We start from the raw sequence: 24,905 nt of genomic DNA on the forward strand, positions 1-24,905 counted from the left end.
TACACTTGGGTTGCATGAATTGTCTCGATGCCTTCATGACCTGCGACCCTAGCTGGGAAGGTGGTGGCTTCTTAACCGGCTTACCAGAGGGAGCAATGGATTGCAACACCGGAATCGATCCTGGTGTCTCTGGTAGTGTAGATGTCTTCGACGTCAGGAACCTCGAAGTATACGGTGTCATCGGCGCATCCTCGTCCATGCTGACACCGAAGAGCTTCTCCTGCTGAGGAATGCAATTTTTTATACTGCACTTCTCGAGCGAGGAGCAGCGTTTATAAGATTGAACACAGTGTTCAGGCACCAGCTATGAGGGTCCGTTAAAGAAATAGAACACCGATTGCACTTTTTTAAATCCCGTCAGCGGGTGTGACATTGATGGGAACACCATCTCAGACAAATTAAACTCAATGGCTAAGGCGTGAATGAAGTCGCCGCCGGGAAAAAACCTGTGGATTGCTAAAAGAAAAAAAGTTTAAACCAGCCCCAAATTATTTTTCTACTATGTTTCTGTTTAGGCAGAAAGGTTATTTTAATTTTCATCTTGAATATCAACTCTCCACAGTCTTTTGTTTTTCTTTCTTTCTTTCTTTCTTTTTTTTTTTTAAATTTTCAGCCATGCTTTCAGTTTTGGCTGAAAATGGCCATGGCGTGCTATTACAAAGGTGCGCTGCTGAGCAGTACACTTAGTACAACATTTCAGCTTCCATCAAAAACACATGTGGGCTGTTTTTCATTGTCCCATTTGTCTCCTCTTCCCCAGGACTATCTTACAATCCCCTGGTGGTCTAGGGGTGTTGTTGGGACAGGAGTAATCCCTTTTTACTCCTGCCCATTCTGGCTTCATTTTCAAAATAGTTGCTGCAACTGAGGCTTTGCTCCTAGTCTGACTACACCACTAGACTACCAGAGATTGCATAGGTGTCGTGAAATGCAGTTATGTTCTTACACAAAAGTTTATCATGATAAATATAGTGATTAAAGTAAGTGCTTTTAAAACAAAATTTTAGCAAGAATTTAAGTCTGTAAATTTGGGATAAGATTCTTAGGAATTAGCCTCTCGGTAATGTTATGGCATCAACTGTCACTCCAAGTGTAGTGCAAGTGTAAAAGCACTATGGCTTTTAGTTTTAGTTTTCATTATCTACAATTCCAAAAATACAGACTGCTCAGAGATTGAGTCGGTCCAGATTTTCCAAATTCATAGACAGAATTATTATTATTTTTTTTTTAATTCTTTATTCATTTTTCATCTTACAAACAAATACATATATATTAAACATTTGTCAATAAATACATCATTTGAAATTCTATCATTTATGATACTAATAGATAAAAATTTTATCCCATCCCTCCTTCCCTTTCAGTCTTACATTCAATCAAATATATCACATCAATAATCTTTCCTAGTGATCTAATCATTTAATAAATTCAAATCCCCCCTCCCATCCCTTCTTCCTTAAATTCCTTAAGTTCCTGACATCTAGATTTTTGGACTTCTACTGTATTTTAATTTAAATAATGAAAGACCATATTTTATTATATTCTAGCTTGGATACTGTGGGTTTCACAGAAGAATGCAGACTACAAGCTCTGACAATCTCCAGCAGACCTCACTGGTTCACATTTACACAACTAAACTTGAATTTTCAGGAAGGGCCTTTGGTGCCTGAGCCAATCAAGGCCTTGGCCCCCTCCCAGTGCATCCCAGAATGCACTGGGAAAGGGAAGGCCCACAATTTTGTTTTGGGGTTTTTTTTTTTAATTCTTATTGATTTTCAAACTACAAATGTGCCATAAATGAATCACATATATGTGCATTGTATAATAAACGCAGCAAACTTTCAAATATTACTGCAATAAAGAAATTTCCCCCTCCCTCCCAGCTAATATACAAACAAATAAATCAAACCTTCATGAAACCATTCATAAAATCATAAAATTCCATTCCCTCCCCTTATCCCTTCCCCCACCCCCAGGATGTGTACATTTACTTGCTTATAAAATAAAATAAATTAAAGTATTCCTCTTTACAGTATTTAGTCAATGACTCCCACACCTCTATAAAATTCTTCAATCTTCCCTGTTGTATATGTATAACACAGGGATTCCCACCAGAATGTATAGTTCAACCTATCCCAGTTTTTCCAATTTCTTAAAATAAGATGCATGGCAACCCTTTGTTATTATTCATTGACAGTTGACTTTTGGTCTTCATAAGAGTACTAAATAAAATGGTATCATATGATAAAGCCACTGGATTCTCTAACATGTTATTTACTTGATCCCAAATAGACCTCCAAAACTGCAGAATCTAAAGTTCCAGCATCAAGATGACAATGCCAACATCTATTTGACTTGGAACTATCTAATTTATGTAAAGAACAGGGGTCCAGAAAGCTCTATGTAATAAGAAAATCCAAGTTTGTCTCATCTTATCCTCCAAGACCAAATTCGTGGCCATTGAGATGCAGTAATCTGATGCTTAATCTCAATGCTCCAAATGTCACGAAGACCAGTTTTTGGCCCACCATTTTGAAAAAGCAAGATTCTGGCAGGATGAAATGGACATCCCTCCTGCCGAGCTTGAATTTTAAGATATGGAGTGAGATTGGGGAGTTGTCAAGGGTCCCAGCATGGATGAGCTTGACCTTTTTAAGTTCAAGGGTGTTGAGGGGTGTGGTCTCTGTACTGGAGGGCACACGGGCTCAGGTCTGTTGGATGCACCTGATGCCTACCTCTTCCTGTTGGCATGCCCACCTCTTCAAACTGCAAGTCTTCCTCTTCCCAGTGCAACCTGGGATGCAGTGGGAGGGGCCTAAAGCACTCATTGGTTCAGGTACCAAAGGCTCCTCCCAAAAATTCAAGTTTGGTTATGTAAATGAGAACCAGTGAGGGCCACTGAAGATTGTTAGAGCTGTAATCTACATTCTTCTGTAAAACCCAGTGTCCAAGCCAGAATATAATAAAATATGGTCTTTCATTATTTAAATTATCTCCAAGTAAAATACAGTGCAAGTCCAAAAATCTAGATGCCACAGCTGTGCTCATTAAAAAAAAAACCAAACACAACTAAAAACAACCCAGCCCCTGCCCTCCCTGTTCAGCTGATCGGGGCAGGGGACTCTCTGATCAAGAGAATGACACAGTGGCTGTTACCCGCAGCTAGTCGCGGGTAACCTGCCGAAACAGTGGGAGAATAAAGTGGTCGCCATGGGTACAGGGACAAGGCCATTCACCGGTGAATGGCCTTGTCTCCGCAGTTAAGTGAGGGAATGTGCGTGGTCATCAATCACACAGTCCAGCAGCCCCCTCCCCCTCCTTCCTAACGATCGCCGCCATCTGGACATCTCCCTCACTCCCCTAGCGATTTTTTTATTTTCTTTGAACAAGCAGCCGGAGCCTTGAAGTTGCATGTGGCTGCAAGAAAATTCTCCTCAGATGCAACTGGAAACAGGAAGTTGCGTCAGAGAACTTTCCAGCAGCCACACGCAACTTCAAGGCTCCGTCTGCTTGTTCAAATAAAAACAAATCACCAGTGAAGGTAAGGGGAAAGGAGGGAGATACTCAGACTGCAGCGAACAGGAGGGAGAAGGCTGCTGGACAATGCGAAGGGTGCTGAAGGGGGGTGGGGGGGTGGAGAGGAACAGACGCTGAAGGGAAATGGGGAAGAGAGAGTAGAGAGAAGACAGAAATGGGGAAGAGAATGGGGAGAAGACACTGAAGGGAAATGGGGAAGAGAGAAAGGAACAGACAGAGAGAGGGAACTGGATGGAAGGAGGGGATAAAGAAAAAGAAGGCACATGCTGGATTGGGGAGACAGATACCAGATCTGAGGGTAAGAAAGGAGGAGAGACTAAAAAATACTTGGGGGAGGGAAGGGAAGAATGCAGATATGCCAGACTATGGGGGGAGCAGAGGGAAGAAGATGGGTACCATATCAATGGGGGGGTGGAGGGAGAGATGGAAGGGAGAGGCACAGTAACAGAGCATATGGAAGAGGCAGAGAGAAGGCAGACAGTAGATGGAAGGAATTGAAAGAGGAGAAGATGAGGAAAGCAGAAACCAGACAACAAAAGTAGAAAAAAATATTTCTATTTTTTTTTTTTTTTTGCTTTAGGATAAAGTAGTATAATAGTTGTGTTGATAAACATTTATAGACAAAGCCCTACCAGCTTAAGATCTCTTTTTTTAGTTCGGCAGCCAGAACTTTGATTTATAAAATGACAAGTGTATAGAATATTGCTTCTTTTTATACTTTAACAAAATAAGTTCAGTATAAAACTATTCGAGCTTGTGTGGATGGGATCAGGGCGGGGACAGAGCTCACAGGGACGAGACAGGAACCAAGCTCACGGGGACGGGGGTGAAGACAGGGACAAATTTTTTCCCCGTTTCATTCTCTGCCCTGATCAGCTGAACCGGCAAGACTCCCCAAAGTTGTGGCGGCTTTGGAGAGTCCTGCTAGCTCAGCTTATCAGGGATTCCCATGGCTCGATCAGCTGAACAGGCAGGCAGGGAGAGCAGGGGCTGATTTTTTTTTGTGGGCAGGCAGAAGGATCTGTGCTAGCAATTGCTCCTCTGATCAAGCACTAGGCACAGTTCCTCCCCCTTTTATCAGCGATGTTCTGCACAACTAGCATGCATATAATGTGCATGCTATTGTGCTGAGCATCTGTGGTGTTGGAGCTTTGTGCATCATATCCCAAGTGCATTATGTGAGGTGAGTGCTTAGGCAAATGCATTGCGTAGGATGTGTGCTTGGGTCTTGGTATGAATACCGTATTTTCACGCATATAACGCGCGCGTTATACGCGTTTTTACCTACCGCGCATACCCCTCGCGCGTTATACGCATGAGCGCGGTATACAAAATTTTTTTTACATAGTTCCCACCCCGCCCGACGCCCGATTCACCCCCCCCAGCAGGACCGCTCGCACTCCCACCCCAAACGACCGCTCGCACGCGCTCCCACCCGCACCCGCATCCACGATCGGAGCAAGAGGGAGCCCAAGCCCTCTTGCCCGGCCGACTCCCCAACTCCCCGACAATATCGGGCCAGGAGGGAGCCCAAACCCTCCTGGCCACGGCGACCCCCTACCCCCACCCCGCACTACATTACGGGCAGGAGGGATCCCAGGCCCTCCTGCCCTCCAACGACCCCCCCCCCCCCAGAACCTCTGACCGCCCCCCAGCCGACCCGCGACCCCCCTGGCCGACCCCCACGACACCCCCACCCCCCTTCCCCGTACCTTTGGTAGTTGGCCGGACAGACGGGAGCCAAACCCGCCTGTCCGGCAGGCAGCCAACGACGGAATGAGGCCGGATTGGCCCATCCGTCCCAAAGCTCCGCCTACTGGTGGGGCCTAAGGCGCGTGGGCCAATCAGAATAGGCCCTGGAGCCTTAGGTCCCACCTGGGGGCGCGGCCTGAGGCACATGGGCCCAACCCGACCACACGGAGAGTCGGGGCAGTGCACGGAAAGTCAGGGCGGGTGAACGGAGAGTCGGGACAGCGCACAGAGTCGGGGCAGTGCACGGAAAGTCAGGGCGGGTGAACGGAGAGTCGGGACAGCGCACGGAGAGGCGGGGCAGTGCACAGAAAGTCAGGGAGGGTGAACGGAGAGTCGGGACAGCGCACGGAGAGGCGGGGAGGGTGAACGGAGAGTCGGGACAGCGCACGGAGAGTCGGGGCAGTGCACGGAAAGTCAGGGAGGGTGAACGGAGAGTCGGGACAGCACACAGAGAGTCGGGGAGGGCGAAAGGAGAGTCGGGGTGGCCAGAGGAGAGTCGGGGCGGGCGAAAGGACAGTCGGGCTGCATGTGCGGTATACCCGTGAGCGCGGTATACAAAAGTTTTTGTACATAAAATCGTAGTTTCTGCGCGCTATACCCGTGTGCGCGTTTTACACGGGTGCGCGTTATCTGCGTGAAAATACGGTACACTCTTGGGATGAAATGACACCCTCTATTCTTCCAAGTAGTACAAAAAATTTCAGCCACTAAGATGATGTCTCTTCCAGCCCTTAACCTATTACAACAAGGATATGTTGTGGAAGGTAGTGTGAGGAAACCGAAACAAAGGGAAGGGTAAATAAAGAATCAGCTTTCCTCTATAACGCATACTAATTAATCTAAAAAGGGTGATTTTGGGGAAATCATAAAATAGCAGCCAGCTGTTACCTTAAGAGATTTCCAATTTGTGTATGTACTGTATGCCCTGCAAAAGTAGCTGTATAAATATTTTAGAAGATATGCAAGTTATAATGAAACTTTACTTACCAGTGAAAAGGAAAAAGATTAAGACCATGATCATAGTGTAACCGAAGTACAAAATGGTGCTAGCAGTGCCTGTGATCAGGAGCTTAGAAAAGAAGTAGTGGACTGCATAGATAAACAGATACACTGCAGTAAAGCTGCTGGTAAGGAATGATCTCCACCACCAATGATAATCCTGAAAGAGGTTAAACAGGACAAACAATTTAATTTCACATGAACAAAATCATAGCATTCTAAATATTACATTTATAAAACCTAAGTAGTCATTTTTGAGTAAACTGAACCAATAATCTTATAATCCAACTAGCCAATGGCCAAGAAACAGGGCAGATTGTATGTATGTGTGTGTGTGGGGGGGGGGGTTCTTTCACTGTCTACTACAGAACAGTTTTTGCTTGCAGGGATGTTGGTTCTCTCTCTCTCTCTCTTTTTATGAAGCACCTTACAATTTTTCCATTTATAATCATGAGAACATTTGGCTTGAGCATTTTTTTTTTTATTCACTAGTGCCATATCACAATGAAGTCAAGCAATCTAATACAATAATGTATCTAAAAAGTGGTGGACGCAAGTGCGACATCTCTGTTCAATGGATACATTTTACTGTTTAACCATAGGATGCCACTTGTCCCATGGCAATACTACTGACATGCTTTATCACAAGGAACGAACCTTGAATCTTATGGAACTGAAATGGATGTTTGAGCTCCAAACTATGGCTCCGGAGGGTTTGAATGAAACTACAGACTGGATGGCCCAAGTTGATAGTTGATCAGGCCTCCTCAGTAGATCATGTGATGCTATGATGTCATAATTGGGGAGGGTATTTTAGTGCTGGTTTAGAAGGCCGCGGCCATTTTTGAATGGCTGGTTATACTAGGAGAAGCTATGCTGTAATGTCCAGGTAAAATAAAAAATATAAAGTATATAAAAAAGATAAGGTAGTATTGGAATATGAGGAGAAGCTGTAATGTCCAGGTAAAATACAAAATATAAAGCATATGAAAAAGATAAAGTAGCATTAGAGAATTAGAATAATAGTGGGATTTTAATGCTTGTAGAGTAATTTCCTCTTTTGCTAACCTTTATGTTTTAGTTCCCGCGATCTTGAGAAAGTTTGGCGAAACGCATCAGGAAGGGGAATGGACTTTGAATAAGCTAAGTTTATTATTTATATTTATTTTTTTTTTTTTTTTTTTTTTTTTATAATCTTTATTCATTTTCTTTTGTTACAACAAGTGTTTCATATAAACTTATTAGATACTTAAATATATACACTTGATATACATACTTATCATCTTCAAGTTTAACATTTTTTTAGAAAATTAATTTTATACAAATTTTATAATATTATGCAGTAAATCTAGATTTATATAATTTCTTTCGAATGTAGTATTCCCCCTCCCTCCCTCCCTCCCATTCAATCAATAATATTTCAAAACAACTTTATTATAAATTCATTCAACATTGATATAGTGTGTAAATCAGAAATAAAATCCCATCTCATTTCCCTCTAATCAATTTTTATCTTGGGAAAAGTTAATTATTCATTACAAAATTCTGTTAATGGTCTCCATATCTTTTGAAATTTATTAATATATCCTTTTTGTGTTGCTATGGTAAGTTCCATTTTATATATATGACAAACAGAATTCCACCAGAAAGTGTAATTTAATCTGTCATGATTTTTCCAATTCAATGTGATTTGTTGTACTGCTATTCCAGTTAAAATGTATAATAATTTGTTATTATTTGATGTTATTTGACTTTTTGTTCTCATTGTTGTTCCAAATAATATAGTATCATATGTCAAGGCTACTGGGTTTTCTAACATCCTATTAATTTGAGGCCAAATTGATTTCCAGAATGTTAAGATGAATGGACAAAAGAATAGAAGATGGTCTAATGTCCCAATTTCAATATGACAGTGCCAGCATCTATTAGATTTAGAGCTATCAATTCTATGTAAACGTGTAGGGGTCCATAAAGCTCTATGTAAAAGAAAAAACCAAGTTTGTCTCATAGATGCTGACACCGTACATTTTAACCTCCAAGACCAAAGTCGTGGCCATTGAGATGCACTAATTTGGTGCTTTATCTCAATGCTCCAAATGTCTCTAAGACCATTTTTTGGTTTTTTATTTATATATCCAGATATTAATTTATACCACTGTGCAGCTTCATGTCCTATTGAATTTATCTGGAAACACAAGAATTCCAAGTTGTGATAATTAGTAAGATTTTTCCATTCAGGGAACCCTTCTTGAATGGATTGCTTCAATTGCAACCATCTAAAATATTGTGTTTTATTAAGATCAAATTTATGTTGCAATTGTGAAAACTCCAGCATTTTACCATTTTTTATTATGTCGTCTAGAATACGAATACCTGCTGTCATCCAGTTTTTCCAGATTATTTTGAAACCGCCTATTTTGATCTTGGGGTTTAACCAAATTGTTTGAGTTGTTGATTTATTAATTGGAATAGGAGTTAGATTACTTATATATCTTAAAGTTTTCCATGTATCCATGAATATTTTATGTTCTTTGTATAGCCTTGGCATTTTGATACTAACTACATGACTAAGACGTAATGGAAACATAAGTCTCCATTCTAGCCAAAACCATTCTGGGATATTTACAGTGGGCTCTGGGAGGATCCAATACATACCTTGACGTAAAATATAGGCTTGATGATACCTATAGAAGTTGGGAAAATTTACCCCTCCCTCCGCAATTGGTCTTTGTAATGACATTAAAGCAATTCTGGGGTTTTTCCCAAGCCAAATAAACTTTGTCAATATTTTATTTAATTTTTTATAAAAAGAATTTTGGAAGAAAATTGGTATCATTCCCATTTGGTAACAGACTACAGGTAATATCATCATTTTAACAGTTTGTATTCTTCCCCACCAAGATAAGTGTAAAGGGTTCCATTGCTCACACATCTCTGTTATTTTTTGTAATAAATTTTTTTCATTAATTTTCATTGTGTCGTCTATATTTTTTGTAATCCAAATTCCAAGATATTTAATAGCATCCTCCTTCCAAACAAAAGAGAATGATTTAAATAAACCTTTTGTACAATGTATATTTAATGGAAGTACTTCTGATTTGTTCCAGTTTATTTTATATCCTGAAAATTTTCCAAATTTTTCAATTAGTTCAAGTAAATGTGGAATGGTAGATTTTGGGTTCCTCAAATATAATAATAAATCATCAGCATAAGCTGATATTTTATATTCTTTATCTGAATGAGGTATACCTTGTATCTCCTTTATTTGTTGGATTGCTAATATTAAGGGTTCTAAAACTATATCAAACAGTAAAGGAGACAAAGGACAACCTTGTCTAACTCCTCTTTGTAGATTGAATTTTTCTGAAAACATATTATTAATGTATAATCTAGCAGAAGGGGAGCTATATAATGTTTGTATCATTTGAGTGAATCCAGGACCTATACCAAACCATTCCATTGCTTGATACATAAATGTCCATTCTATTCTATCAAAAGCCTTTTCTGCATCTAAAGATACAGCAAAAGTGGGCTCGTTCATTTTCTTTGTTAAGTATAACATATGGAATGCTAGTCTAGTGTTATGAGATGAATGTCTTTGAGCAACGAATCCTGTTTGAGACATGCTTATAATATGTGGGAGAGCTTTAGCCAATCTTAACGCAAGAATTTTTGCTAATAATTTTCCATCTACATTTATTAAAGAGATTGGTCTATAGTTCGATACCAAAGTGGGATCTTTATTTGGCTTTGGTAAAACTATTGTTAATGATTCTGCCATAGTGCCATTTGTACAACCTTTATTAAGTTGATATTGAATAAGATTTAATAAATAGGGTAATAAAAAGTTTTGAAATGTTTTATAAAATTCAACTGTATATCCATCACCACCTGGAGCGGATCCAACTCTAAGGGATTTCAAAGCTGTTTCTAATTCTTTTAGTGATATTGGTTCTTCCATACTTCGTTTTATATGTTCAGGAACCTTTGGACCCTCTAATAAATTTAAGAATTCTAAACCTTCCTTTTCTTTATTTAAATAAGTCTCGGAAGAATAAAGAGATTTATAGAATTTTAGAAATTGTTTTAAGATTGGATCAATTTGTGTGAGTGTTTCGCCATTTTCATCTTTTATAGCAATTATTTTTGTTTTCTTTTTTTTCACTTTTAGATAATTTGCCAGTATTCTTCCCGACTTATTTGAGTTTCCATAATACAGTGCCTGCTGTGCAAATAAATCTTTTCTTATCATTTTTGATGATATTTCATTGTATTTACATTTGAGTTTTAACAGTTTTTGTTGTATAGAATATTCCCATTTTTTTATTAGTTTTAATTCTAAATTTTTAATTTCTTTTTCTAAATTAGAGTATTGTTTTTTATTTTGTTTGTTAAGATAAGCTGAATAAGAAATGATTTGTCCTCTTATTGATGCTTTAAATGCATCCCATAATATTTCTCTAGAGATCTCATCTTTATCATTTATTTGAAAAAAATCTTTCATTTTTATTTGAAAATTTTCACAAAATATTGGATCAGCAAGCAATGCATTATCAAACTTCCATATTGGTCTATTTGTATTTTGATCTGTAATCTTAATTTCAATCCATACCCCACCATGATCAGATAAAATAATTGGATCAATGGCAGCTTTTGTTACTTGATGTGCTAGGTGTTTTGATATAAAAATATAATCTATTCTTGAAAAGGAATTGTGAACATGAGAACAGAATGAAAATTCCCGTCCATTAAAATGAAGTATTCGCCAAATATCTATTAAATCACAAGTTTGTATTAAATTATCTAATCCCATTGATTTCATATATCTACTTGGGTTTTTGTCCAATAGAGGATCCATAACAGCATTAAAATCCCCAGCTACTATTAGATTTGAAGTAGCCAGTGGCAATATCAGTTGTTGAAGAGTTTTAAAAAATTCATTTTGGTTCGAATTAGGGGCGTATATATTAATCAACGTCATGGTAGTATTTCCCAGATTCATTTCCACAATTATCCATCTTCCATTAATATCTGTTGCCTTTAATTTGAATGTAGCAGTACATTTTTTATTTACCAGAATAGCAACACCTGCTTTTTTCTTTGTAGCTGGTGAGAAAAAACAATGTTTGACCCAACCTCCTTGTAGTTTATTAGATTCAATATTTGAGAGGTGGGTCTCTTGTATAAAGCATAAATCCGCATTTTGCCTTTTTAAAAATAATAGAGCTTTTTTCCTTTTTATCATATGATTTAGACCATTAACATTTAAGGATATTATTTTAAGATCCATTTATGTATTTTTGATATATTTTCCTTAAAATTATATGAATTGTTTTTCTTAATTTTTTCCCCCAGTATTTAAAATATTTTTGAATGTACACTTTTTCTTTTTTTTCCCATTTTCCATTATATTTTCCCATTCCCTTCCCTCCCTTCCCTCCCTTCCCTCCCCATTTTAATATGACCACTTGGATACGCATTTTGAGGTTAGGTGTATATAACTCCTACCAGCTATTAAAATATATAACTTTATTTACTACTATTATTATTTATTTTATTTTATTTTATTTTATTTTTTTTTTTAATTATATTTCTCCATTTAGAGATGTTTTAATTTATTTTATTCCATTATAAATTCCCAATATATAATTTATTTTTTGAGTTTTTTATTATTATGTTTTGGTTTGTATTGTATAATAAAGTACTTGTTTTCTAACAGTAAGTTCTAAGTGGTGTCAAGAAATGTTTTCATTTTTAAATAATAAGTATAAATTATATTATTTCCCTTTTCTTTAAGGAAATTATTGCATATGACAACAATGTATATCACTTATTCAGTTATATATGAATTAATTCAAAATGATATATAATTATAATTGAAATATTATAACTTATATTTTTAAGGCTTAGGTATATGTTTGAAGGCAGTCACAAAGGATGAACAGATTTCTCCTCAGTCCAACCTTTAGGAGATTACCTTTAACTTTTTCCCTTCAAAATAATTATTAGTTACATTTTAGAATATCAAATCAAAGAGTAGGAAACTATTATGTCCAGAAGAGCATTCCTTTTCTTTTCTTTTCAGAGCAAGCTGTGGTAATAACATCTCTGAGTGTCTGTTACTGTCTTGGTCGTCGCCACAAATCGTATCTTGGTTTTGTAAAAAGGGTTTAACAAACAAATGACATTCCGGTAATATCAGGAAATTATTCTCAGTTTTCATAAACCTCCTGTCTTATTTTGCGTCTCAAGTTTTTCATGTCCATTGCTATTTCAGTCAATTTTCAATCTATATTCATTTCATTTCTTTGTCTTTGATCTAAACCTTCGTTTGTCTCATGTTCGTTCATATCTTGTCTCTCATCAGCATGGCAAGACTGCATGTTGGATCCTTTTGACATGGAATCAATTTCGTTGTTTAGAATATTCCTGTAGTTTAAATCACAGTTCTATGTTCTTCTATTTCCTTTCAGTTGGATTTGAAAGATCTGTTTCTGTATCGAACTTTACATTTGTATTCCATATTTAATCTTTATGTTTTATTATTTTAAACATAATTATAAATATAAACACAAATATATTGTTCGATAATAAGTTCTTATTTAAGAGGACATTGGCTGTTCACATTGATCGAGGAACTCTTGAAGTTTTGTAGGATCTGAAAAATTTTGAGTCTTGTTAGCAATGGTAATTTTCATTACTGCTGGATACAGAAGGCCATATCTAGCCCCTAGAGCTCGCAGTTGGGGTCTCATGTCCAGGAATTGTTTTCTTCGTAGTGCAGTCTCTTTTGCAAAGTCAGGAACAATGTGGATTCTTGCATCCTGACATTTTAGGTTTTTGTTTTCCTTTGCTAGCTGGCAGATTTCTACTGCTTGTTGGTGTCTCAAAAGTTTAAATATTAAAGTTCTTGGTCTTGATTGAAGGTTTTTATTTTGTGTTGGTATTCTGTGTGCTCTTTCTATTTCTAATGCAGATTTGAATTTTAAAGGTAGTATTTTAGGTAGAAATTGTTCCAGGAATGTTATAGGGTCATTTTTTTCTACCCCTTCCGGAATCCCGATGATCCTTAAATTATTCCTTCTTTCTCTATTTCGGCTGTCTTCCAAGTCTCTTTTAATTTCTTCAACTTCTTTCCATATTATTTTAGATTTTCTCATGTCTGTATTTAGTTGTTCTGTATTGTTTTCTAGATCATTTATTTTATTTTCAACTATATCAACTCTTTTGGTGAGAATTGCAGCATCTTCAATTGCTTTTTTTAGTTTTTTATTGCTGTCTAATACTATTTCTTTAATTTGTCTCAATTCTTCCATGACGTCAGGGTTTTCATCTGATGGCAACGGAACTTTTGAGGGTGTGTTATTTGGCTCTGGTTTTGATCTTTTATTGCTGCTACTAATACCGGAACCACTTGCTTCTGAATCATTTTTGTTTTGTTTTTTAGATGTCATCTTCTGTTATTCTTTTCTTCTCTTTATTACAGCTTATCTTCACTGTCTCTTGGTATCAGTTTCAATATTTTTCCTCTTATCTTTTTTGTTTTGAGTATTCTATTTATGATGAGTGGTTTTCTTTCAGGATTTGTTTCTATACTTTTTAAAAATTTTTCTTTTTCCAGCCTTTTTCCTTTTTCTTCTTTTCTCCTTTCTTAATTATCTGTCTCAATCTTTTATTAGAACAGGTTCAAAACTTTTATTTCAATATTCTTAGAGCAACTGTCAGTTATTTCTCTCAAGTTCTATTGCTGTGAGTAAAAAAAAAAAAAAAAAAATGTCAGTAGTTCTTTTCTCTTCCTTCAAGCCTTATCTCAGCTATGAAGGCAATAACTTTCAAATTAGCAACCTTTCTTTCTTTAATTTTTTAGATATTGCTGTTTAATCTTTTACAGATTTATTTTGTTAAATCTGTTAGTCACCTTTTTTTTTTTTTTTTGTTGACACTTTGCATCAGCGTTGAAAAATTCAGTACCGGTAATCCTTTTTTCCCTTGCTTTCCTCTTATGAGCCCAATCGCAGCCCCTACTAAGGAGAGCAGTATTCCTTCCAGTATTTTTGAAATATATGTATATATGTATATATCCGTTTCCAGCGCCTCTCAGTTTCCTCGATATTATTTTCCAGGTTAAAAACCGTTGGTCTTTTATTCTGTCATCTTTCTCACAGCCCAAGAAAAAAATCTTTTATATCGGACTGTTTTCAATTTCAGAAGAGGAGAGGAGATGATATTATATTATATTATATTAGTCATTCACAATTTTTTTTTTAATTTGGCAGCAAGGAAATAGTAAAAAAAAACCGTTGTTTTATAGCATACTTTACTTCATCTCCGGCAGAGGAGAGCTATTTTAAAACAGCTTATCTCCACAGCACGACAGGCACAGCCTCCTCATTTATTATTTATAAAGAGAAATTTTCAAGCTTGTTGTTAGTTAGCTCACCAGCAGTTTTCAACTCCGTCAATCTCCTGCTTTTACACCTCGCTTCTCAGACTTTAAAAACGGCACTTTCACTTTTGATTTTTCGTATTCAATCGTTTCTCCGTCTCTGATGAGGATGCAGATTTCAATTTATCACATCAAGATCATGGGAATTTAATTTTTTTTTGTAGTAAATTTCGCAAAATAAGCTTGTTTGTACGGAGCTTCGCCTTCACCCGACCGTCATCATTCGCGTCCAAGCCACGCCCCCTCATTATTATTTATATTTATATAAAATAATTGAAATAAGTAAATAGTTGGGAAATAGTACTTGGAATCATGAAGAATCCTACCACCTGTATCTACTAATAAGGGTGGATATCTGAATTCCTAAGATGTACTGTTGTAAAGAAACTGGACTAAGAAAGAATTTATAAAGCATTGATATATTATCTAGCGTTACTACACTATCTAAGTTGGAGTGAACTGTTTTATCACAAGGAGGCCATACTCATTTCATATTTGTGATATGACATCTAAATCCTATTTTGGATGTTTTGCAAAAAAAAAAAATCTAAAACTCCAGTGCCAAATAAGGTCATTTTTGAACCAGAAAAATACCTATGTTTTTGGTTTGAAAATCACCCAGTTTTAGATGTTTGTGTGTTCAGTGTGTCTAAGGGCCATTCTCAAACAAAAAAACATCCAAGGGAAAAACATGCAAAAACAAGCTATTAGGATGTCTGGGGGGCCAGCAGTCTTACTAGACTGGCCACACAGAAACCCCAGCACTGCAGTGAACTTCACATAAAAGATTCCAAGTACATATCACATCGTAACCTTTCAGTTTCAAAAATGAGCCTCGTTAAACTGCACACTTCAGTCACTAGGTGTCACTATGCATAGCAACCCTTAAGAAAGCTATATTTATTAGGTGCACCTTAGAGGAATATGTGCAAACAACTTGAAAAATATGCAAAACTAAATATACATTTCTTATATAACATATTAAATAGAACATTATAAATCCCCTTTAAGATCAGGGACACTGTGTGTGTGCTGCTGCTGCAGGGATTATGGGCACACTGTGTGAACAGGTTGCTTTGTCCAACAGTATTGATATAATCCTAGGGTTACCCCATTGTATACAAAACTTGTAGCTTTGATTTCCCCGATTGTATTTCCTAAAATAAATAAGACTACAAATGCCTGGATGCAATTGAATTCCGGACAGATCAATCCTGTCAGCCAAATCTGGACCAGCAGACAAAATACAGTATATGTTTTGAAGGAATGAAGTGTTCAACATAAGAGGGAATGGAGATTTGTATAACACCTTTCTGTGGCTTTGGTATTCAAAGCGGTGGGCACTGGAAGATTAAGCGACTTGCCCAGGGTCACAAGAAGCAGCACTAGGATTTGATCTCACAATCTCTGGGTGCAGAGGCAGAAGCTCTAGCAGTGAACCACACAAGGCAAGTCCCTAACCACAGAGCTTTCCCTTTCCATTCCCCCCCCCCCCACCCCACCCATAAAATCATCCCTTTTCCATCAGAACTCCAACATCCTGTTTTTCCCAACAGGAATACTTCCTCTGCCCACTTTTTCCCATTCAGATTCCCTCTGCTCACATTTCTCATCAGTCTCCCCCTTTCCACTTGCATATTGTTGTCCATCAGGCACTTCCTGATCCCCCTTCTCTGTATTTTCCCATAAAAGGAAACCCCTTTTCCTACATCACAGAGCTTCCTTCTCCCCACATCCTATCAGGTCCTGATTCTTCCTAAGGTTTTCCCTCTTTTTCAGGTATTCCGCCTCCTCATGCTGGTCTCTAACTGGGATTGCCGTCCTTTCCCTTAACCCTTCTACTCTGGACAAACTCTATTGCACCTCTCAATCACTAATGCAGGTTGCCACCATGCACTGCAGCTAGAAGAGCTCAGGGAGTGTGTCCAAGCAGGGAACGGCTCCCTGCTGAAGATGAAGAACTCTCAGCACCTATCTTAAGGTAGGCTGCTATCCTTTTCCTCCTGGCACTTGCTCTACAGGTCTGAGCAGGTAGGCCTGGCTCAGCAGCAACCCTCCAGATGTTTCTCCCATTTCTTCCTCCTGCTGCTGACCTTAACACAAACAGGAACTGCCGCAAGCTAACTAGCTCAAGCTGACACTTCTGCCTGCTCCTGCTGTGTCTAACTGCAATATGCTTTCTCTCCGTGTAGCACCATTCTGCCATACAAAAGAACATCCCACCGTGCTGGCCCTCACACCTAGGTAATTATTAAGTTGTATGCAAATTATGTATGTGCTGATGCATATGCACAGACCATGTAAACCCATAATTTCACAATTCCCTGAGGTATAACTAGAATTCACAGAAAATTTTACAACAAAGAAAATAAAAAACAAAGAAAAGACTGCAGAGTGAAATGTACAAGATGAAGAATCTTTATTAAAAGGTCTATACAAAATTGTAATCCGTAAAAATCATTAGGAGCCTTGCCGCAGCAGCAGTGAAGAGAGGCTCTTGGAAGGGAAAACATTTGAATCATACTTTATGGACTTAATTCCAATCTGTGTATGCACATGTGTAGAATCAATTCTCTAAGTGCTATTTTTCAGCAATTCCAATTTTCTGTGCTGCAGAAGCTGAAATTGCTTCTCCCCAAAAATGTATTGGTCTTTTTTTTCCTTTTTTTTGGGGGGGGAGGCTTCATTTCTCTTTGTTAACCATTTCTGAATAAGTCATTTTATCACAAGTTTTTCCTGCACCCCAAATTTTGACCCATTCTGTTAAGATTTCTGAGAATTATTTTGTCTCCCACCTCCCTGCTAAAGATGGACAGACATTCTCAAACTCTGATGTATAAACTTCTTTCCAACACAATTAGGTTGGAAAGAATAAAAAGATATTATCACCAACACATTATTTGCGTTTTAAAAGATACATTTGAATGCTAGCTTCTCTTTAATCTTCCACAATCTAGTGTGATTCAAATTCAAGCAAAGCTTCTTGTATCCTGGAAAGGAATGGACTCGGCACACAACACAGCCCACCAATCCTTGTACAGGGGGTTACCCGTATCCACGGTTTCAATTATCCACAGTTTACCACCGCTTGAGCTCTGAGCACTCCCATCCTGTGCTCCACCCAATTGCACACGCAGTATATTTTCTATAAACTTCAACAGCAGCGAGCAGCATCTCCTGCTTGCTGTTCATGCCAGACTCAACTTTCTTCCTGGTCTTGCCAACTGGATGTGACATCAGAAGAGGGAGTTCAGGCCATTTGAATGGTTGCTCGAATCATCTTGAAGACCTGGCCGCTGCTGGCTTCTAGCATTTTCACTGGTTGCAGTTTTCAACAAGTCAGTGGTGGGAATAGCAACTTGACTGTGCATCTTAATGCCCCTTGCTATTTTTAATTTTCATATATTCTTTTAGATTGTGTAGGGAATTATAATTTAAAAGCTGGCTTCAGAATGGTCCCAAAGCATAAGAGTACAGATGCTGGTAGTGCTTCTAAGCCTAAGAGAAGTCGTGATGTACTTTCTATTACTGAGAAAGTGAAAATTCTGAAATTAAACATTTTAAAAAACGCATGTGGAGATATGCCAGGTTGTATGGCAAGAATGAATCTTCCATTAGTGAAGCGATGAAGAACAAAGAAAAAAATTTATGCTAGTTTTTTTTGGGGGAGCACCACAAATTGCGACAGTTACGGCTGTAATGCATGTTAATGAAGGTAGAAAAAGCCTTAAATTTGTGGTTGGAAGATATGAATATTAAGAAGGAACCTGTTGACGTAAAACATATTACAGCAAAAAGCCTTAAGCATATATAAGGACTTTCAAAAGAAAGACAGAACTGAAGAGGAAACCAAGGGCAAGATTCAATAAGCAAACCGATCGTGTACCGATCGGTTGCGACCTTTTTGCGACCAGATTTCCCTCCACCTGATTCACTAACCTCTCCTGCGATCTGCTTCCAATCCATGCATGGAAATGAGGGGAAATGCATGCAAAGTAGACAGGGACGCGATTCACCAAACAAATTTTTGAAACCGACTGGGCTGGCCAATCAACCCAAGAAGTGACTGCTGGGGACCAATCAAAAATGTCTTTCCAACTCCAGCTCCATTGAAGCCCTGCTCTCTGCTGCCCCAAATTTCTCCTGCCTGCCACCCCGATGCTCTTCCCTGGATCTCTCCTGCCTGCTCTGCCCCGAATTGCCACCCTGCTCTTCCCCAATATCTCTCCTGCTCTTCCCCGATCTCTTCTGCCTGCTCTGCCCCAAATCGCCATCTTGCTCATCCCTTGTTTTCTCCTGCCTTTCCCCGTACTGCGAGCCCCTGGTTTTAACCTGCGGATTTAAAGCGGGTTAAAACCAAGGGCTCGCTGGACTACAAATAAGTTTTTTTAATAGTTGTGGCTCAGAGGGGGTCTTGACGCATGTGCTGACCATCTACAGATGGTCTCTACATGCGTGGGATTGCACACTAGCAATCTGTGTTGGCCAGTTGATGGCGTTCCTCCGATCACCCTCATTTGAATTTTTTCCATTAGTGAATTTGTCGGGCCTGTTAGGATCGTCCACGGAAGAAAGGTTAGTGAATCTAGCCCCAAGTCTTTTACAACAAGTAGAGGATGACTGCATAAGTTTAGGAACAGATTTAATCTCAAAAACATTAAAATCGTAGGAGAAGCTGCATTGGCCAATGAGAAAGCAGCTACCGTGTTTTCATCTGAGTTTTAAAAAATAATCAAGGAGGGAAATTATGATTCTAGGCAAGTTTTCAACTGTGATGAAAGAGGCCCGTTTTGGAAAAAATAATCAACAGGACCTATATACACAAAAGTGCAAAACAGGACCAGGATTTAAAGCATGGACAGATAGACTTGACACTAGTACTATGTGGCAATGCAGCTGGACATATGATAAAGTCTGGCATGGTTTACCATGCAAAGAATCCTCATGCTCTCAAGAACAAAATCAAAAAATTTCTGCCTGTCTTCACGGCAATGCTATTCACCGAACATGTCCACCAATGCTTCATTCCCGAAGTCAAGGAATATTTGGAGAAGGAAGGTTTGCTATAAAACGTTTTACCGATAACATAAAATGCACCTGGCCATACTCAGCACTGAGGATGAAAATAAAAACAACCTCATTGCTTCACCCAATCAACCTATCATTAGGTGTGTCAAGGCCTTGTACACTTGCCGGGTCTTCAAAATGATTCAAGAAGCCATTGAAGCTGACCCTAACTTTCAAGTCATGAACTGCTGGAAATCCTTCACTTTTATCAAAGTAGCGATGGATGAATTAAAGCCAGAAACAGTCTATGCATGCTGGAGGAATTTATGGACTGAAGCCATCCATGATTTCAAAGTCTTCCCAGGAATCAACAGAAAAGTAAAGAAGATCATCCAGACAGCAAGAGAAGTTGGTGGCAAGGGATTCATCGGCATGAAAGATGAAGAATGGAAGAACATCAAGAAGTGTTGATGAACGAGGAGTTGAAAGACCTAATCAAGTTATCTACAGAAGACGAGGAGGAAGAATAAGAAGAAACTGAACTAGAACCAGCAATGTGGACAATGAAAAAATTTGGCAAAGTGTTTCAGATGGCACAAAACTTAAAGGAAACATGGCATTAAAATTACATGTATGATAATGGAAGCCTTGGAACCGCTCCAGCAAATGTTTAATGAATTGAAAAGCAACAACACCCTATCACGATGTTATTTCATAAGTTTGAGGAAGAAAACGTTTCCACTACTGAAGATCCTCAGCCATGAGCAGCATCTGTGCCCGACGTTATCCAGCAATCATCGTCATCTACTTAGCCTTCTTCAGTTTCCAAAGATGATAACCCTTCTGACAGCATCCAGCCATCATCATTTTCATCTGCTCTGCCTTCTTTACCTTCCGAAGATGATCCTTCTCCTGTTTCATCAGAAAGTCAAAAAGCAATGCACATAGTGCCAGCATCAGTCTAAGCTTTAAATCCTGGGGCCTGTCAGAAAGTCCATAGTGAAGCACAGCGTCACAAGAATGGAGAATTTGGCGAATACCCACAAATGTGTAACATCATCATGTTTTTCATTGCGTATGCAGTGCTTTGATGGAAAAGCAGGTCGGTAATATCTTACTGTGTATAATTTATCAATTACTGTAAACTAATAGCGTTCAGTATTGTCTGTGGTTTCATTTAACTGTAGTAGGTCTTGGAACATATTATCCATGTGCACTGTGTCTTCAATGCAATTACATCATTCCTTCAGAAAATACAATTGAGCTTCCTTTCAAACACCCTTCTAGCTTAAATACAATTAGGCGTTACCTTGAAGAATAATGCTAAAAACACAGGGTGGTGAAAAACTTATCTAGGTGTTTTCCAGTTTAGACATATGTTCTCACAAAGCAACCTTGTCTTCCAAGCCCCTACTGCTATACACACTCAGGCGTGTTGCTGCTCCCATATTCTCTGCAATTATGAATTAAGTGTTTCAGCTATGCAATAACTATACTTTTATATGTTATATAAATGATACAAATAACTTACCTCCGCACACAGGTGAAAATAGCATAGCAAGATGGTGGCTTCTGAACATGTAATAAGAAGAATTATAAATACTAAGAACAGAAAACCAAACATGTAATACATCTGGTGAGACCTAAAATGAAACAACAATAAAAAAAAGGTTTCAAAAGTATTCTGTAATAAAACCTGAGCAGAAACAACGAAAAAAGCAACTTATGGATTTTAGAAAACCTAAAAGCCTCATTTACAAAGTCTCTCCTCAAAATTTGTCTATGGCAAACAAATAAAGCTTAAAAAAAAAATCTGGATATTAGTCTATCTACTCATTATTTCTGAAAGAAAATAGTGTTAAAGTTTAAGTGCATGTTCATATTTGTAAGCCCTGTAGAATTGGAGAAAGAATACTTATAGTGGTCATGTTCTGAAACATATCCGCATCGCCAGGAATTACCTGCACAGCAACCACTTCACCAGTATACAAAACAGCATGAAAACAAAAACTGTATAATCCCTCTCTGGCAGACAAGGGAACTATCTTTGCACTGAAATCTGTGCCATCATGGCTTCCAGCAGAACCTGAAAAAAACCCACCATCACAAAAATGGGAAATACATGTAAGCAAGCAGTCTCAGCCAAATACCCTAATGTAGTTTCCTCCACCAGCAGAGTGTGAATTAAAAGCTCCATGGATAGAATAAATGGCAGATTTCCATTCAGTGCAAATATTAGTACTTGAGATACAAAATTATATTTTGTGGGCTTGCAGATAAGCAGAATTTGAGCAACAAATCAGTGGCATCAAGGCAGAGAAATAAGTTCAGCTGATACTTTATGCTATAGAAGTAAGTTGGTTCATATCAGGATAACATTATTGACTCAAATAGATTTTTGGCATGCTAGAGAGGTACGAAGAAATTGGACACAATATCTTTCATTTAATCTTTCTTAAAGTGGTCCTGCAGCCAGCTGATATTTTACCTAGATAAAGAAATGCAACCTGAGACTTACCTGAACATCACCTATTACCCAATGCCCAGGAACTAGACTATGCGGGTTTCCCACTCTTTTGCAGTAGACTGCAATCTGTGATTTTGTTTCCTTAGGTCAAGCCCTTCTCTTTGAATGCTGACATAGTTACAGGCCTTTTTAAAATAGAGAAATCTACTGTTCAGCTAATCCTTGCTTTGCCTTAGATATCAGAAAACTGCCAGGAGAGAATGAGAATCTTCTGTAAGTAGTAAGTCATTTTGGCTATTAGCCCATATGATCAGAACACAGAAGTAAGGGAGACTAGATACAGAAATGAAAGCAACAATTAAGATGCCTTTGTGGTATTCTATGACTAGATTAGTTCTTGAAAAGTCAGTGGTCATGGGTAAACTTGCATCTTCTGAATTAAATAATTTTGAGATGATTTATTAAATTTACAGTCAATATCAGATCAATGTAGTTTTGTCACCAGCTACTCTATAGTCATAGCTAGCCTGCAAACAGGCTCTTTAATAATGAAATGAGCACTCCGGTGGATTCTTAAAAATCACTGAGCCATTCTTCAAGAGCAGTGTCAGCGATTGGTCCAGGGGTGTCGGAACAGTGAAAGCACTGTTAAAAGTGCATCTTGTGGCATGTATTTTGACTGTGGCTAATGAAAAAAATAAAAAAAATTACATGAAGAATCAAATTGGAATGGAACAGTATTTCCTAGCCTGCCGGGTATAGGTTGCCGATATATGGTATGAGACTAGGTTTTATCTTTTCTAATTTAAAGAATTTGAGTAATACAATTCATAGTATGTAAGAAGTTTACAGTGGTAGGTGTAGTAAGTTATTCACTGTTTTAGTACTTCAAATTGAGATTTTGTTTTAACAGCGTCCCCTCCTGATGAAGAGCCGAAACTCGAGTCGGGGGGTCATGGATACTGATTCGGCAGTTTAGTGCATACTTTTAATATTGATCAGTACTTTCAAGCACTTGCCACTTTATCACAACTGCAGCCCAACCCTTCAGTGAACCCAGATAAGTGGTTATTTTTAATCTTTATATGTCTATGGGTTGGACTAGGGACTATAAAGATGCAATGATGGTCCCTATCTAAACTGCAGTTTGGTGTTATAACTAAATTAATGGTTATATGGTCTGAGCGCTTTATATTCACTTTTGATAATTTTTATAAGAGCTGTGATTGTTATATAGTTTTGTAATTTTGGTCACACCATCAGAAGAGAAAGATAATTGGAAAAGGACATTGTGTGTGGGAAGATCGAAGAACTAGGCAAAGAGGGCATCCTGCCATCAGATGGCTGGACATGTTGAAAACAACTATGGGGATAATGCTGGAGGAGCTTACCGGACTAGCACAAAACCGATCTCTTTTTAGATCTGTTAACTCAACAAATCGCTAGGACTCGAACATCAGTCAATGGCACCTAACTAAGAAGTTTGTAGGAAACATTTTGCTAGCATTTTGGATGTATGGTATTATTCATACATCACCATACATCCAAAATGCTAGCAAAAAGACTCCTTTACAAGCAGCATGATTATTCCATTTATAAAAGTTTGGTATCAGGCTAAGTCTAAATAATATTCTAATATCGATAGAACTCCATTCTGCACTCCACTTTAATAATGCACTAACAGTAAATTAAGTTGTTTCACAAGACCTTTTTAGTATTATCTATTTAATGATGTTAAGCGTCTTTCAGGGTGTTCAGCTGTCAAATTTCTCACATCTATTTTCAAATGGTTAAGTTTAAATTTGAGTATTCAGTCCTGAACATTTCATAGGTTTCTGTATACCATTTTCTTCTTAAACACAGTCAACATAAGAGCTTTTCATTCCTTTCAGACTTTGAGCAACCATAGCAACAAAGTCATATCCGGCTTTATTTATTTATAAAATAAGCAGATATATACATTAAGTTGTTCATTTTGGGAATCAAAAATTTTTTCATTCCAGTTGAATATATTTACCTACTAATTCAACACGTTGTCAATACCATCATCGCATGGATTCTACTCAGGATAGGCATTAATTGCACACAGTTTTTAATTTCTTTGATATACTGTATATTTTTAAATGACCCTTTTAACAACTTTTGTATGACCTCAATTTATTGCACAACCCTTATGATCAAATAATATGTCATGATAAGGTTTTATTGTTAACTTATTAATTTTGTGTTTTTTTTAAATCTTTCTAAAAATTGATTTCTATACAAAAAAAAAACGTTTTGGTATTATTAAATATTTAGTGTAAAAATATTTCATTGTTAGTCTTCTTTTATATATCAGTTTTCAAACCATATTTGAAAAGAAAAGTTTTCATCAGGGTAGCTCCACTGCCATCGGGAGCTGCCCTAATGAGGAAGATGCCATCGGCCACCAAGGCAGGAGTCGGGCTGGAGTGGGAGACGGGCTCTGCTCCTGACGGTCCTCAGCAGTGCAACGCGCTTCCATATCGGGTGACACACCTAGCGTTGTCTCACCGCTCAGTGCAATGTTGAAAACTGCTTCCATCACTACAGCTCGAATCCAGCCACCTCCACAAGAAACCTCCAACTCTCGCCATACTTCAACAAACTCCACTGGCTACCAATCAATGCTCGCATTAGATTCAAAATATCATGCATTATGTACCACATCTTTTATGC

The 24,905-nt window shown here is 38.0% G+C and overlaps 1 protein-coding gene across 1 annotated transcript in view; it reads right to left on the minus strand.

Annotated features, from left to right (window-relative positions):
- LOC117360557 (transmembrane 9 superfamily member 2-like) overlaps nucleotides 1-24,905 on the minus strand; it is a 198,770-nt gene that overhangs the window by 17,024 nt on the left and 156,841 nt on the right. The window contains exons 15-16 of the mRNA XM_033944480.1: nucleotides 21,273-21,384; nucleotides 6,277-6,448 (exon numbers count right to left, since the gene is read on the minus strand). Coding sequence (XP_033800371.1) covers nucleotides 6,277-6,448; nucleotides 21,273-21,384 — 284 coding nt within the window. The remainder of the gene's footprint in view (nucleotides 1-6,276; nucleotides 6,449-21,272; nucleotides 21,385-24,905) is intronic.

This window comes from Geotrypetes seraphini, chromosome 5 (assembly GCF_902459505.1).
Source record: "Geotrypetes seraphini chromosome 5, aGeoSer1.1, whole genome shotgun sequence".
In the NCBI taxonomy this organism is placed as follows: Eukaryota; Metazoa; Chordata; class Amphibia; order Gymnophiona; family Dermophiidae; genus Geotrypetes; species Geotrypetes seraphini.